This window comes from Pyricularia oryzae, chromosome 6 (assembly GCF_000002495.2).
Source record: "Pyricularia oryzae 70-15 chromosome 6, whole genome shotgun sequence".
Taxonomy (NCBI): domain Eukaryota; kingdom Fungi; phylum Ascomycota; class Sordariomycetes; order Magnaporthales; family Pyriculariaceae; genus Pyricularia; species Pyricularia oryzae.
This window is the reverse complement of record NC_017853.1, coordinates 3,109,937-3,125,484: the sequence shown is the minus strand read 5'-3', so window position 1 is coordinate 3,125,484 and position 15,548 is coordinate 3,109,937. Positions and strand designations below refer to the sequence as shown.

Genomic DNA, 15,548 nt, shown 5'->3' with positions numbered 1-15,548 from the left:
GAAACCAGGGTGCCGCGATGAGATCGTGGGGTTTGGTCTGCAGCCTTGATTTTTCTTCTTCGTGAACGCCTGGTCACCCTTACCCAGCCACGCAGGGTTACTCGCCAATAGCGAACAACCAGTCTATGTTGCTAGGCAGCCCAGCTGGACCGCCATTCTTGACCGCCAAAACAGTCCGGTATAATGTCATATCTTGGTCGGGACTCGGGAGCGGAAACAAGATGGCGTGGTTGTTAAACGTGACATCATAGCTGCGGCTGGGAGCAACCACCTTGCTGTATTTTATTTTGACGCAAGTCGTCAAATCAGAGTCGTTTTCAAATTCAACTACGAGTAGGGAGTAAAAACAAGTCTGATTAGCATCCAGGGATCGACGAGACCATGTTGTCAGCTGCCTCACTATCAGGGTCTGCCAAGGTAACCGAGGGTAGGTACCCCAGCTCCCGAGATATTGTGACAAGGCTCTCGCAAAGGCCAAGAAATGATGTCACCAATATCTCGGGATCAAGGAGAATTGGTCGGGTTTGCTTATTACACATGTAAATTTCCCCGCATTTAAGCTTCAGGATATGAGGGCTCTTTGGAGCCCGAGGAGCAGCCAGATAGCCAAGGCAGCAGTAAAACGTGGCTTTTAGGATGCATAAAGACTTATTTATCACTCGTCCTACCTGGATTTTCTCCATTCGGATTTATTCCCATTTCTGCCTTTAAGCTCGAGTATGCCTGGTAGCCCTAGCCTGCTGCTATCGCTTCATTTGTGGGATAGAATACTCCGTGGGAACATTCTCGTCATACTGATAGTTGTGAGCCACCCAAGTCTATGTGGCCAGGACTTTGAATCGTGTGACGAGGTTTTTAATCACCCGCCTACTGGCAAGAGGTTGTTTCTGCAACCTCGCACTATTCAGACCGCCAAGATGAACTTGGGCATCTTCAGCTTCGTTGAATTTTCCAGTAATTGAACCTTGAGGACTTGGAGATACCTGCTGAATGTGCGTAAGAGGTAAAAATCTGACTGGCTTCACAGCCACTGCCAAGAGAACGAGCCACCCTCACTTTTGCCCTGCCTACCTCTATCATCTATGCATGAGGAAAAAGCACTTTCGCCGCAGTCCTCCCCCTTTTTGTCCACTTCCGATGCAGGCTGAGCAGCACAAAATACGCTACAGGTGGCCGGCTGCACAATCTGTGGCTTTGCTTTACACAGCCTACATTCATCCCAGACCGTTAGCCCCGGACGGTCGCAGTGCTGATGTACGCTTGTCCGCATCTGGCAGTACAGCCCCAAAGGTATGATGAAGGTTACCCCGCACCATTGTTTTTGGATAGTCGTCTTCGAGGGCGGGGTGTAGTGTCTGTTTTTCAGCTGCTGATATTGCTAAGCGGAGCTCCTAACTTGCGTCCCATTGCATCAAAATAGCCAACCATACATCAGCAGCTTCGACAGCACTGAATGTTCGAGAGCCACCTTCCTCGAGCACCACTCCTTCCCCCTATCCGTAGGCAGCATCGTCTACACTCCCTGCACCGCATCTCGAGAAGCCACTTCAGGTTGGCCAGCTGAAACCTCGCCAATCCTGTCAAGTCTGATGCCGTGCTTGTTCTCCGCCAACCTCCTCTCCATTGCGCCCCTCCAAAACTCGAGGTCCTCCGGATCTTTCACCCGTAGCGACGCAGGAAAGAAAATCTCTACCAGAGACAGCCCAAGTGAAGGGTATCTCTGCTCAACACGCTTCAGGACCGGGGCCACTTTTGAGTCAACGATGGTCTCCTTCAATTTGACATGAATCCCATGCGCGGCTGGTGAGCGTATGGCGGCGGCGGCGTAGAGGTTTTGGGCACTGCCAATCGCGCCGATTGCGAGTAGGTCTGGCTTGCAATTTGTCAGAGTTTATACAAATGAGTGAGACATGTTGCGCCAGGATGCACATTTTCATGAGCTGCGGCTACTCACACCACGTATTGTCCTCGATCCCAGCCATGGTGATGAGCAAACAGATCCACAGCGTTGCAAATGCAACACATGAAATCTTGGTCAGCAGAGAAGGCCGGAAAACGCGTGTACCGTGGGCCAAGAGTTCCAAATGTAGCCCCTTGTCGTTTTTGCGATCGTTCTCGACTATGATCACATGCCTGCTGCCATTCCCCGTCGTGATAGCAACCGTAGGCCCGCCCGTCTTGGGACACGCCCACTTCTCATCTCGCCACTGCGGCAAGGAGGAGGTCGCCAGGGCCAGGATCGTGCCGGCTGCGGTGATGAGAAAGACGTGCCACTCCCGGTAGACAAGGCAGGGTACGATCGAGAGGACCAGCTGGATTAGTATTGTGACCACACCGGACCGCCACACGCCGTCTACCTGTGGGACTGTGTCATCGGCTCTATCGTCGAGTTGGTATATAGACACACGCAGTGCCTCCCAGGGTGTGGATTCCATCGATTTCTGCTGCTCAACCGCTGCCACGCTTGGTTGCTGTCCCTGTTTGAACGGCTCTGCCCCTGTAGAAGCGACCTTTGCCTGCTCATGTCGTATTCCATTGTCAACGCTGTGTGTTACGTCCCGTAGAAGCCGTCCAAGCACCCAGCTGGAGGAGGACCGGACATGGCCGCTGTCTGCAGTGAGAACAAGGACGTTGTTGACGTCGGTGGGGGGCATGAGATGGCCATCTGATTTTGTGGGGACGCCGCGCAATTACACCTGTTGTTAGCCTCATTTGGTCAGAGCCAGGCAATGCGCCCGTTCAAAAAGTCAGATCTAACGACACTGTCACGCACCCCCAAAAGTATGGAGGAGAGACATCGCTCCATAAGCAACCCATCCAAACGAAAAGGCAACGGGGACGATCCGACGGCCGGTTTGCTGGGCAATAGCTTGTCGAATGACGTCTGGGCTGAGAAGAAGGAGCACGGACAGTGTGTCTTTGGGATTATGCCACTGTGACTCAATACTTGTGACCAAACTATCGTTGACAATGTCCCTCTTGACTACCGCGACCAGAGGGTGGACCCAGGCGGGAGCCATTGATGCTTATGGAACAGGTTTTCTGGTTCGTAGTTGAAATGTCGCAAGGAACTTGAAAGTGGTAGGAAATTATGAGATTGGAAGGGAAGCGGGGAAAGCGGGGATTTAAGACGTCAAAGGCGTTAGGGCTGTGCAGGGAGGCTGAGACCACACTCCAATGAAGGTGCAAGGCAAAGATGACTGCATGCCATAAGCCGATAATACGATTCAACATTCGCAGCTCCTATACTATGTCAGTACTGGAATTCACATGCACGGCTTCACCACAAGATTTAGATGGGAATGTAAATACCTAGTATGGCTGAGTACCTGACCACTTATTACATGTTAATAACTTCCGGATCCAGATACCTACCAACTAAATACCTTGGTCAAGGTCGTCTAGTATATGAAAGTCACGACGGCCCGGCCCATACTGCTGGGCGGTTTGATCTAGATGCCGCTGCAACAACTAACTATTTGACCTCATGGGATTTCAAAAGAGAAAAATCTAGAAAAGAGGGATAAGGTCTTGATCTGTTCAAGATATCAGACTACTCTCTCTCGCCGTTCGAAAGTAGCACAAAATTTTCGTTTTGATGAGAAAAACACGATCCAGCTGAATGTTCCCGTTGCTTTTCTAGACATCAACACTCTCCTTTTTCAACTGTGGCCAGAAGTAATCGAACCCCTTCTTCCCAACCATCCTCAATTGCACAATCCAGTGGGGTGTCCCCGTCGACATCTTGAACTTCAATTTGTGCGTTTTGGCCCAAAAGCAACCGAACACCTTCTTGCCAATGACACCTAACTGCCCAATGAAGTGGAGTTTCTCCTTTAGCATTCTGAACATCGACCTGTCCCTCTTTGGCCTTTGCCAAAAACAGTCGAACCCCCTTTTCCCAAATCATTCGCACCGCAGTATGCAACGGAATATTGCCGTTTTGGTTTTGACAATCCATTTGTGCCCCTTGATTCAAAAGTAGTTGAAACCCTTCTTCCCACTTTTGTACCGTTGCCAAATGCAGAGGAGTCAACCCGTCGTTCGTTTGGAGATCCTTTTGCGCACCTCGATTTGAAAACAATTGGACCCCCTTTTCCCATTGACGAACAACTGCCAAATGCAACGGAGTCAAACCTTTTTTGTTTTGCAAATCCACCTGTGCACCTCGATCTAAAAGTAGTCGAGCCTCTTCTTCAAGCGTTCTTTCCGCTGCCAAATGCAACGGAGTCAAACCATTTTTGTTTTGCAAATCCACCTGTGCACCTCGATCTAAGAGTAGTCGAGCCCCCATTTCCCACTTTATGGCCACTGCCAGATGCAGCGGAGCATCCCCAAGATAATCCTGATAATCAATCAGTGCACCTTGTTCCAGAAGCAATATAACGCGGTCGAGCTCGGAATTCCTAGATCTAATGGCTTCATGAAGAGGAGTCCACCCAAAAGTGTTGACGGCATTGACTTGTGCACCTGCGTCTAAGAGGAGTCGAGTTACACCGGCATCTCGATTCGTTTGCGCGAGAAAGAGAGGGGTAGAGCCGTAGTTGTTTCTAGGATCGACTGCTTCCCCTCGATTCAACAGCAGTTTAAGTGCTTTTTGATAGCCGTTGATAGCTGCCCAATGCATTGCTGTATCTCCGTTGCTGTCTTTGCAGTTAACCAATGCACCTCGATCCAACAGTAATACGAAAATTTCCGAAGTGATGCTGTTCCAGGTCTTGCCAGGCTGAAACAATTCCTGGAGAGGAGTAAGTCCATCTTGACTGATTACATTGACCATTGCGTTTCGATTTAAAAGTAGCTGAACGATCTCGATCCAGCCGTGTCGAACTGCGAGGAAAAGAGGCGTATCGCCCTTGTCGTTTTGAGCATCGACTACCGCGCCTCGGTCCAACAGCAATTCAGCGCATTCTGTCCATCCGCGTCTGACTGCGAGAAAAAGAGGGGCTTCGCCATTGTTATTCTTAGGGTAAAGTGATGCCTTTCGATTTACCAGCAATTGGACTAAGCTGCAATTGTTACCCATCGGGCTTTCTGCAGCCGCCCAATGGATGGGCGTAGCCCCATTTTGATCCCGTGCGTTGATCCGCGCACCGAGATCCAAAAGCAGCTTTGCGGAATCTGTGGCTCCGCTGCGAGCTGCCCAATGTAAAGCAGTCGCCATCGAGCTGTCCTTGGCATCGACATTCTCGCCCCTTTCGATGAGGATATGCATTATGTTCACCAAGCCGCACGCGGCCGCGTTGTGAAGGAGTCGACCTTTGGTGAACAACCTCTCTTGATCCATGAGCCAATTTTCCCTCTCAGTTACCTTTTCAACAAGGAGTTTTGCAATTGCCTCATGTCTCCCGTTAAAACAAAGTAATGCAGGCGTGATAGTGTACCAGCCATCTGCCTGCAGGGCTCTGAATACTGTCCCCCATTCAACTTCGGTGAAGAAGACTTGCGCGACATCTGTACGTCCTTGGGCCAACGCCCAGCCAATGGCATTTCGGCCGTATGCTTTGTCGGTCTTCAGTATGTCCTCAGGTCTTTCTGCAATCAAAAGCTTAACAATTGCAGCGAGTCCATGAGCTGACGCAATGATCAAAGGCGTTATTTGAGCCGTTTTGATGACACTTTTTTCCCAATTGTCTGGATTCATATTTCTTGAATAGGCAATACGGGGAAGGATTGTCCCATCTTCGGGTTTGATCTCCGTAAGCTTAACGCATAGCCTGGCTGCTTGAGAAAGCACCGCATGAATGCTGCCAGCTGCGCGTAAGTGAAATGTCCACTTCCAATCAGCTCTGGCGTAATTCACAAGAGTGTGGGAGGCATCTCCCGTGGAAGGATCTTCAGATGGGCTTTCCTTTGGCTGGAGCAATAGACACAGAACGCATATCTTTCCCAAAAAAAGGTGGCAGTCTTCAAGTGACAGAGAATGCCTCCACTGGGAATCGCGCTGTGTAATAGGACGATGTGGTGAAACTGCTGCTCGCTTTTGCAGCAGGAACTCCTTCGCCGTCTGATGAAGAAAATAGACTTTCGAGTCGACAATGATAACAAAAAGTCCACAAAGCTGGCGGATAACCTCACGGAACTCATCTTCTGTCTCATTCTGCACTTGTTCCTCATTCTTTGACGCCCCATTGATGGCAAGGGCCCGAGACATTTCCAGCACGGAGAAAGGGCGTGTGGCGGCCAGAATAACCTGAAAGATATTTCTAGCCAGGATTCCATCTTGACTGTCGGCCCGTGAGAGTATTTTTTCGTAGGCTGCCTCCACAGATTGAGGAAGCTCGCAGAGAATGGCCTCTATTGCAGGTCTTGTTTTCCTGATGTTGGCTTTTACCACATCGAGGACGAGCGTGACCCATAGATATGTCCGGTTTGGTACACTTGTCAATCCCTTCAGCAAAGCGGTGTAACTTTCCTCCCTGAGACGAAGTGCTTGCTGCAGCTCTCTGGTACGGACTTTAATCACGACGTCGATCTCTTTTTCAATCTGTTTTAGTTCGCGCTCATTCTCACCAGCAAGGTGTATGGTATTTAGATTGGGCTCCATTCCGCGGAAATCCGACTCAATCCTAGAATAGGGACGACTTGTGATCAGGAACTTGAGGCGGGAAGTCGAGTTGGTTCTGTAGAACTGGCTCAATTGCCGAATAAAGATCACTCGGTCTTGTGCAGGGCATTCGTCCAAGGCATCCAGCACACAAAGCACCTCCTGAGAGTGATTGCTCTGTGCAGCTTGCAAGAAAATGTCCCAAAGTCCGTCCTCAGAAGACAAAAGCTTGTTATTCCTCTGGAAGGCGTCGATGACTGCTTGAGTGATCAATGTGGGATCTTGTAGGAACAGCTGGTGTACTATGCACCGCAAGGCATTAATCAGGGTGCGCTGATCATCAAAGTCGTCTCTGAAGAAGAAGTAACAGATCGTGGCCGTGGGTGAGGCGGCGGGAAACACGTCGTCGATCAGATGTCTCGCTAGCACAGACTTTCCACAACCAGGGTCCGCTGAAAGCCACAGGACGCTAGAACTTGAAGCGGTCTGCCATTGCTGCAGTTTTGGATGCGTTGTGGCCCAGACGCATGTGTCCTCTGCTCGAATAACGTTTCTGTTCTTGCGATCTAGGTATGGTAGAGGAGGGAGCATTCCTAGAATTCGGACTCTGTCCTCCTCGAGTTTGCGCTCAGCATCAATGTTGACAAATCCAGCCAGTCTGCCTTTAGCGGTTCTGTTTTCGATGATGCGCTCCGCAGCACTGAGAAGGCTTGGCAAGATGATTTCCTTGGCCGTGTTCATGGTATTCGGGGCCTGCTGGCGAAAGTGATCGCGGATGCTGTTGTAACAATCCTCGTACTCCTTGATCACCGAGTGTGCGCCTTCTTTGGGGTATACATGGTAGAGAAGCTTGAAGAAAAGATTGTGCTCATTCGAAATGCATTTCTCCTCTTTGAGTTTGAGAACGACGTTGCATCTGTCATAGAACTCCAAGTAGGTGGAAGGGAGGTCTCCACTGAGAGCCAGGGAAATAATTCCATCATCTTTCTTCTGTGCTTGTTTTCTGATGTCGAGGAAGGCAACTTCGGTGAGGACGTGGTGGAATCCTGCCTGCCCTGCATGGGCCTCTACCACATCTCGTATTTTGTCTCTGGGATCATGGGCACTCTTGTATGCCTCTTGGACCTTCTCAAGGTAGGACGACGTGAATGGGTGTCGCATATACTGCTCCAGTACATCCGACCCACATAAGATAACGATTGCAACGCTCTCACGATCGCTCGAGGAAGGCAAAAGACGAAATTGGCTGTCGAGGATGTTGCGCACAGTCGCATTGTCGGGTAGGGCATCGGGGAGAGGATCGAGGGGAGATCTATCCGAGATAACTCGGCACCTGGAGCATTGCAGCCATCTTATCATGCGGCCCACAACGGCGGCTTTGGCATCCCCTAGGTTCTCGTTGTCGTGGGCGTAGACGATGAAAATGGTTGGATCAGACCAGCCGCTGAAAGAATCAAGGCTCGCTAGACGTTCCAGGATGTAATTGAACAACAATTGTAGAGCTTTGGCAGGTTTAGCAAGAGACCGCAATGCTCCTTATGGCCACACTGAAGCCTAAGACAAGCTTCACAAGGCTTAGGGGACAGAAAACTTACCACTTTCAGCGGAAATCTTGCCGGATCCGCTGACACGGTCAAGCGGTGCGGCCCAGCTTGACCACGCCAGTACGGCGTTCCAAGTTCTGCTCAATAAATCCGCCATTCTAGTCCTTTCTAGTGCCTAGCACGGAGGTGGGACGAAGGATTTGTCGCCTGAATCCAATAATGCGGAGAATGTTGACAAGACAGTCCCAAAAAGACGCCTGGGCGGTAAAGGAAAGTAAATGTGAGCACGCTGCTGCATGATTCTTTTTGGGACCTACCCCCCGTTTATCTCACTCTTGTTGCCCCTCACTTGCGTAGGCGCGCGATTGGACATGCCTAGCCGCCAAGGCTGTACGGTCTTCCAGTCATATTGACGGAGGAGACAGGGTGCGCGAGCGGCGCGGAAGCCTCAGCAGAAACAACTCAGCAGGGGAGCAGCCACCTTGATGCTGATAATCTCGAGCATTTGCTACGTGGTTCTCCTAAGCTTATATCCGTAGGTTTAGGCCGCTCTGAGATGATACACATGCACGCCAAGCAAGGCCACATTATCGAGTCCATCAATGATAATACCACGTTTTTGTTCAGCTGTGATTATTCCATCCGTCCAGTTTGCCTAAACAGCCCGTAAGTGGATACGGTTATAGTGCTATTGTCGAAGGTACAAGTTGAACCACCGACGAATGCCTTGATTTATACCATTTGCATGCACCATTTGCAACGAACGCACGCATTTTCAATGTTGAAAATTCGGCTGCATCTGGCGTTCCCGTGTTTGTTTTGTGTATTGCAAATGGTGTGAATGGCAAATCAAAGGGTTGCAACTTGTGCGTGCACGCAATGGGGTAACAGTTTGTACTTTTGATAATAGCACTGTAACCATGTCCATTTACGGGTTATTTAAGCGAATTGTATCGGTGGAATGACCACTGCCTTTATTTTTATCTCGAATAATTGAAAGAATATGGAATATCATGAACATGAACACATCCAATTGTGCCAGCCGCAATTAAGTAGTAGCATTGTAAGATACACACGACCACGAATCGGCGCTGTTGGAGTCCCCACCCATAAACTTGTTCATCAGCGGCCACCTGCAGTGCTTCCGCGAAAAGGCAACCTGCCCACCCTGCTTATCGCCCACAAACGCCGTCCCCGCCACAAAGTCCGGAGCCTGGCCCTGCTCCACCCACCGCACCAGGCTCATCAGCACGCTCTCGTCGGGCTTGTCCAGAAAGGCCAGCTGCTTGCGCTGGTTGCCGATGAAGTGGGCGCCGGGCCCGCCGCTGCAGTGGCCCATGCCCGAGATGCGAAAGTAGCGATAAAAGGCGTCCATGTCGGCCGGCTCCAGGCGCAGCGCGGCGCGCACCGACTCGTAGTACCGCGGCGACATGTCGCTGCTGATGACGGGGTCCATGGTGCCGTGGTAGTGCAGCAGCTTGCCGCCGCGGTCGCGGAACGCCGAGATGTCGGCCTCGAGCGTCGCGATGTTGGCGGGGTTCAGCTCGTCGCTCCTGGCCCACAGGTCGGGCGTGAACTTGGCCAGGTCAAAGTCCGGGTCCGCCATGACCACAAATTTTATCCAGTCCGACTTGTCGCTGGCCTGGCCGTTGTAGTACGTGTCAAAGGCCCCGGTCGCCTCGCTGCCCGGCTGCATGCGCGGGTACAGGACCGTGCCGTTGGGCGCCAGCATGTCGCTGAAGATGGTGTTGACCGTGTTGACCTGCTTGGCGGTCAGGCAGGACCCGGGCTGCGCGGTGCCGTTGCCGCAGAGTAGGCCGTCGGCTTTGTAGCGGCACAGGTCCGGCGCCTCGAGGATGCCGTCCGCCAGGCCGTCGAGCGCGTCGCACTGGCTCAGCATGTCCTGGTGTACGACGTTCCACAGATCCTGGCTGACAAAGGTGTCGCTCGTGTTGGAGCCCGTGACCGGGAGGAAATGACCGCTCCACGTGTTGAGGTTGTTGAAGTTGAGCGCCGGCGCACCCGCCGACACGCCGTCAAACAGGTCCGGGTAGTCCTGCACCATCTTCATGCCCTGCCTGCCGCCGGTGGAGCACCCCAGGTAATAGCTTTTGCTGTACGGCTTGCCGTAAAACGCCTGAGACACATTCTTGCCCACCACGACGCCGGTTCGAATGGCGCGAAAGGCAAAATCCTCAACGATCTCGGGCTTTTGGAAAAACGGCTTCCCGCTCATGCCGTCGTGGCCATTGTTTGTTGCCACTGTAGCAAAACCCAGCGAGGCCGCCCACTCGACGTCGTCGTACTGGACGCAGCCCCCAAGCCCACCGTTGCCGGTGCTCAAGAACCGCCCCGTCCAGTTCTGCGGCAGCCAGGCCTCAAAGTGGAGACCGGAAGTGGTCGAGGTGGTGATGTTGGACTGGACGCGGCAGAGCGGCACCGACACGAGCTGCGTCGGCCTGTTGCAGGCGGGGTCGACGTTGGGGAACTGCAGCGTCGTGTTGGCGGGCACAAAGTCGGCCGACACGAATGTGCTGTTTGGTATCTGGAGCTCCTTGGCCAAGTTTTGGCATGCTTGTGTGAACTGTTGTGTGTCGGCGTTGTCCACTGGAGACGCCCTGCTGGTCAGAAATCGACAGTCTGCAGGGATGGCTGCTACTGCCGCGGCGGCCAGTCGACGAATGCTGGGTATCGTCATGATGGATGTGTTTGCTATGTAATGGGATATGCTTAATTAAGCCCGAACAAGATGATCAAAACTGAAAAAGAAGGTTTGCAGCAGTTAGGATGAGCTGTAATATTTTATATCTCGACATTGAAACATGGACAAAATACACAGCTGATTCAGAGGCAGCAAAACCCAATGCTGAATCGCCACAGGCAACCTCCCTGCGTCTTGACCATGGGACGAATCGGATTTTCCTTCTTCCCCAGTACACCACGGTATACACCTGGCGCAGCTGCCGATCTCCATTTCACGAGACTGCTGACTGCTTACCATTTTCATCGACACCTAGGTGATGGGGGAAAAGGTCTGCCCCAGCTTTTTAGCGGAGGCGTTTTGTAGTACTACCTAAGTTGAATGAGCATCGCGGGGCTTGTCTGGGGTAATAGCTCGAGAAGTGGCCCTCGAGTCATATACCCTTGCTTACTGCCGGCGTTTTGCAGGGACGCGTGGTCTTACCCAACACGATTCCTGAGCAGGGGGCAGTGCTCGAGTAGCGCAATTCTAAGGCAGACTTGCAACGAAGGGGGTTTATGTTTACCCGTCGTTCCGAGCTGCCCTCAGCTACCGGTAGTCATGCGATTGTGCACAGCAAAGTCGTCGCTTGGGGTTTCGACGAGGAGAGGTGTGGGTTTTCAAGTAGTGTGTGGCAATGACAATATTATCAACATTGGCTAACAAAGTCTGTCAATGGATTGTTAAAATGAGTTTGCTCTTCAGCTGTACTCAATGGTTCAGTCAGGGTTGTTCAGAACTCTAAAAAAAAAGCCAAGTAGAACACATCTCTGTATTTAGATAGGGCTGAACGTTGCCAGACAGCACGGAAAAGCTTGTCACTGTGTTTGGCTACTAATCTAATTTCTCGTTTGTCTTTTAATGCAACGGATTGCTGCGTTGTCAGGTGAAGAAAGCCAGCTATGGTGGCGTATTGACCCCGCGCTCAAGTCCTCCTAAACAAAGCTGGCTCGAGGCAAGGCAGTCAACCAGTACTGACTCGAATCCAGAAGGCTTGTCACCATTTCGGGCCTATCGAATATCCATTCTTCAACCTTTCCATAATGCCGAGATGTTACTCCTTGGTGATCACGGTGTACAGTATCTGTCAGGAAAGGTAGGGAAGTCTCATTGGGCTCAAATTTCCACCGCTCCCTGAAACGAAAAGTCGACTCTGCCCTGATTTTTGAACGGCATACTCCGAGAAAGCAAAGAAAAAAAGAGGGGGCGAACCCGGGGAGCCAAAACTCGCCCACTCGGGAGTCGGGATAATAACCCCTGCTGTCTTGGATACCCCGGATTTGCCCTCGGCTAATTGGACCATTTACTGCCAAGGTCAGACGACGAGCTTTAAAAGAACCTTGGACAGAGGGGGAGGGCAGGAACGGTATGCCAAAGAGGGCGTTATGTACGGGTCTTCTGGCCCGGCTGCTGCTGTGTGGCAAGTGTCAATCGCGCTTGTAACCTTTAGAAAAGAATGCGTTGATGCTGGCAGGGATATACACTAGGAAAGGAAGGTGTGAACGCACCTTGCTTCCAAAAAAAGATAAAAAAAATAAAAAATAAAAGATCATTCTTTCGCTTGAATGTGGAGGCTCGCTAATCCTTGAAAAGTATCACTGTCCACCACGACACTCCGCCACGACATTGCCAGCACCTGAGCCTTTGAGCTAATAAAAACACGCTCCGGCAGCGTATCACCGCAGCCAATAGTCCGTCGGGACTCCCAGCCACTCACACTGCTCCAGATCCTGGAACCCCTTCATCGCGTCTCCCCTGCCCGGCAAGTCGAGAGCCCTCATCCGCATGTTCCCCTTCACCGTGGGCTCCCACCGCCCGCTGACATTCACCACCTCCAGCGTGCTCGCATAGCCCCTGGCCTCCAAAAACGCCACGTCCGGGTTCGGGTCGTACGTGCGCGCAAACGAAGCAAAGCTGTCCAGGACGTACCTCTCAAAGACCAAATCCCCCTCGTCGCGGTACGGCAGCCCCGCGCGGGCCACGTTGCCAAAGACGTACAGCATCTCGCCCGTGTGGCACCTGAAGTTGCCCTCGGGGGAGTCCACGTCCCCGCCGGGCGCCTCGCACAGGTCCAGCCGCGGCCACGGGGGAACCTGGTACGTGCGGTCGAACTGGTAGTACCAGACCCTGCCGCCCTTGCCGACGGCGCCCGTCTCGACCGCCGCGTGGGCGTTGGCCTGCGCCGGGCACCGGAAGAAGGCGTCCGTCGCCAGCCGCGCCCACATGCGGTACACCTCGAGCGTGACGTTGCTGCTGGCCGCGCCGAGCGGGAAGAGCGCCTCGGGCGGCGCGGGCAGGCCGCGCGCGGTGATGAGGTCGCGGTCCCGCGCTGTGAGGTTGCGCGGTAGCGGCGGGTAGGGGGCGATCAGCTCGAGGCCGTCCTCGGCGGCGACGCCCAGCATGACGTGCACGCCGCGGCTGTAGCGGGGCTTGCCCGGTGCGAAGAGCGCCCGCTCGTCGTCGGCCAGGTACTCGCCGTCGATAGTCAACAGGCGCGCGTTGGGGTTGGCCTTCCAGACGTCGTTGGCCGGCAGCGCGCGCAGGCAGGCGAGCTGCGAGGGAGCGGTGGAGCAGTTTGTGGCGTTGAGGACCTGGTCGCTCACGAGGGCCATCTGCTCCTCCACCGTGTAGTACTTTTGGAACACCCCGCCCGCGCCGTACCCACCCAGGTAGCTGAGCAGCACGGCGCCGGCGAACTTGCCGGCCGCGCGGGGCGAGGCCATCATGGCGCGGACGAGGGCGGCGCCTGCCGACTGGCCCAGCACGGTGATGCGGTTCGGGTCGCCGCCGAACGAGGCAATGTTGTCGCGGACCCAGTCGAGGGCGGTGATGAGGTCACCCAGGGCATAGTTGCCGCGGGCATCGGTGTCGGCCAGGGCAAGGAAGCCCAGGGCCCCGAGGCGGTAGTTGACGGTGACGACGACCACGTCGCCCCTGGAGGCGAGGTTGGTGCCGTCAAAGGTCGGGTCGCCGCCGGAGCCCGTCAGTGCGCTGCCGTGGATGTAAAACATGACGGCCTTGAGATCCATGGTGGTGTTTGATCGGGAGCCGGGTAGGAAAGACGTCCAGATGTTGAGGAAGAGGCAATCCTCGGATCCTTCGCCGTCTTGGGTGCATTTGCTGCCGAGGGTCAGGGCCGGACGGAGTCCACCCGAGCCGATATATCTGGTCGAGTAGGCTAGGCGTTCGGGTTGTGGTGCATATCGCACTCCTAGAAAGTTGAAGGTGATGGCGTCTTGGTAGCTGTCTTGTGTTTCAGCAAAACCTCCTTTCGCTGTTGATGTTGATGAGGCATGATAAAAACAAAAAAAAAGGACTCCATCCTTACCCAACCGTTGTTTCGTTGTTTGCATCCACACCTACCAGCCATGTTCTCAGCGTGTCTTGGTTTTTCGCCGTTGGGATCGGCACGCTACGTGTACAGAGCACTGGCAGCAGTGAGCTTCCGTCTGCGGACACCACGTTTCCTTGGGGATTCAATGCCAGAGTCCGATCGCCATCTGCGCGAATCCAGTAGCCAGAAGCTTCAGGCTCCTCCTGCTGTCTGAGAAGGGCTCGAATCGAGGATTGTGAAACAGATATTTCCCTCTTTGCACCCGGCCACAATGTCGCATTGAGTTCCGCGCAGGCCGACTGTGCCGATTTGATCGAGTGCTTAGTGTGCACAATGATTACGCTGCTTTGCGCAGCCGAGTCGTTGAACCCTTGCCTTGCGTTAGTGGAGAGTAAGGAGGTGCAAAAGTTGACAATAACTGCAGCTGCACATACCATTCAGATCATTGTGGGCGACGATGCTGACGGCCGATTGCAATGGCTGCACCAGCAAATCGGCAAACGCCAGCGTTGGGGTTAGCCACTGGGCCACCATAAGGATCACTAGATTGGCTGCAGCGACCATAGTGACGCCCTCTTTGCGGCAGTGAGAGGGGAAGATAACGATCCCAGATTACTGTGTGCTGCAATAGTTGTATGTTTGCAGCAGTAATGCTTCGCCTTTTGTATCAAAACAAGAAGTATCGCAGGCAATAGAAAATCCACCGCAAGATAGACTTAGCCCAGTTTATAAAGGTCTGTCTACGGCCTCGATAGGCCCAGCTTAAAGCTCAAAGGCTACACCGTTAGTTTTCGCAGGATCAACGAACACATAACCAAACCCCTGGAGTAGGGTGGAATGTTTCGGTAAAGAATGACGTGTTTAGGGGACTCAAAAGGTTGTCACGGTGGTTAGGATTTATTTTGATTGGTACTTGAAAATCCTAAAATAACCCAATATTGCATTATGGAATTGCGTTCTTCCGAATTTGATCGGAAATAAGTCTTTTCGGAACTACCTTGAGTAGACACCAAATTGAACAGGACAGTATGCTAGAGTATTTTCGTACTTGGATCCTTCTGCAAGCTTCTACGATATCGCAACAAAATACCGACACGATACAGAGAACCAAGATGGAAATGCATCCACAAGGGGCTTCCAAAAAGCCTGATTTAATTAATCCGGCGGCGGTGACTTTATGTTGAGCCATCCTTGAGAAAGAGTTGCTTGTCTTTTTGATCTCGGTGCCGAAGAAGCATCGTGATGAGCATCTCGGGTCCGCAAAATAACCTCGACATGCAGAAAAAGCATCCTACCTCAGGCCGCATGCAACCCCACTTCCAGCAAGGACGTTTTGGCTAAATGGCTGAATCCTTTGGGGGCACAGAAGTAGCGGTGGTAGGT

General features: G+C 52.8%; 4 protein-coding genes across 4 annotated transcripts; all 4 read right to left on the bottom strand.

Moving 5' to 3' along the window:
• Positions 1-1,285: 1,285 nt before the first annotated feature.
• MGG_03769 (uncharacterized protein) lies at positions 1,286-3,073 on the bottom strand. Its single transcript, XM_003720071.1, has 3 exons — positions 2,774-3,073; positions 1,955-2,665; positions 1,286-1,869 (listed from the first exon to the last, which is right to left on the bottom strand). The coding sequence occupies exons 1-3, from the start codon at positions 3,018-3,020 to the stop codon at positions 1,514-1,516; spliced, it is 1,314 nt and encodes a 437-aa protein (XP_003720119.1). The 5' UTR covers positions 3,021-3,073; the 3' UTR covers positions 1,286-1,513.
• Positions 3,074-3,639: 566 nt separating this feature from the next.
• Positions 3,640-8,248, bottom strand: MGG_12047 (uncharacterized protein; the record flags this gene model as incomplete). The annotated part of the gene is made up of 3 exons (XM_003720070.1): positions 3,640-3,871; positions 4,005-8,010; positions 8,143-8,248. 3 exons carry the CDS (start codon positions 8,246-8,248, stop codon positions 3,640-3,642), a joined length of 4,344 nt encoding a protein of 1,447 aa, XP_003720118.1.
• Positions 8,249-9,139: 891 nt separating this feature from the next.
• On the bottom strand, positions 9,140-10,789 carry MGG_03771 (uncharacterized protein; the record flags this gene model as incomplete). The annotated part of the gene is made up of 1 exon (XM_003720069.1): positions 9,140-10,789. One exon carries the CDS (start codon positions 10,787-10,789, stop codon positions 9,140-9,142), a length of 1,650 nt encoding a protein of 549 aa, XP_003720117.1.
• A 1,357-nt stretch (positions 10,790-12,146) lies between these two features.
• On the bottom strand, positions 12,147-14,699 carry MGG_03772 (cholinesterase; the record flags this gene model as incomplete). The annotated part of the gene is made up of 4 exons (XM_003720068.1): positions 12,147-12,244; positions 12,549-14,066; positions 14,191-14,535; positions 14,600-14,699. The coding sequence occupies 4 exons, from the start codon at positions 14,697-14,699 to the stop codon at positions 12,147-12,149; spliced, it is 2,061 nt and encodes a 686-aa protein (XP_003720116.1).
• Between the last annotated feature and the right edge of the window lie 849 nt (positions 14,700-15,548).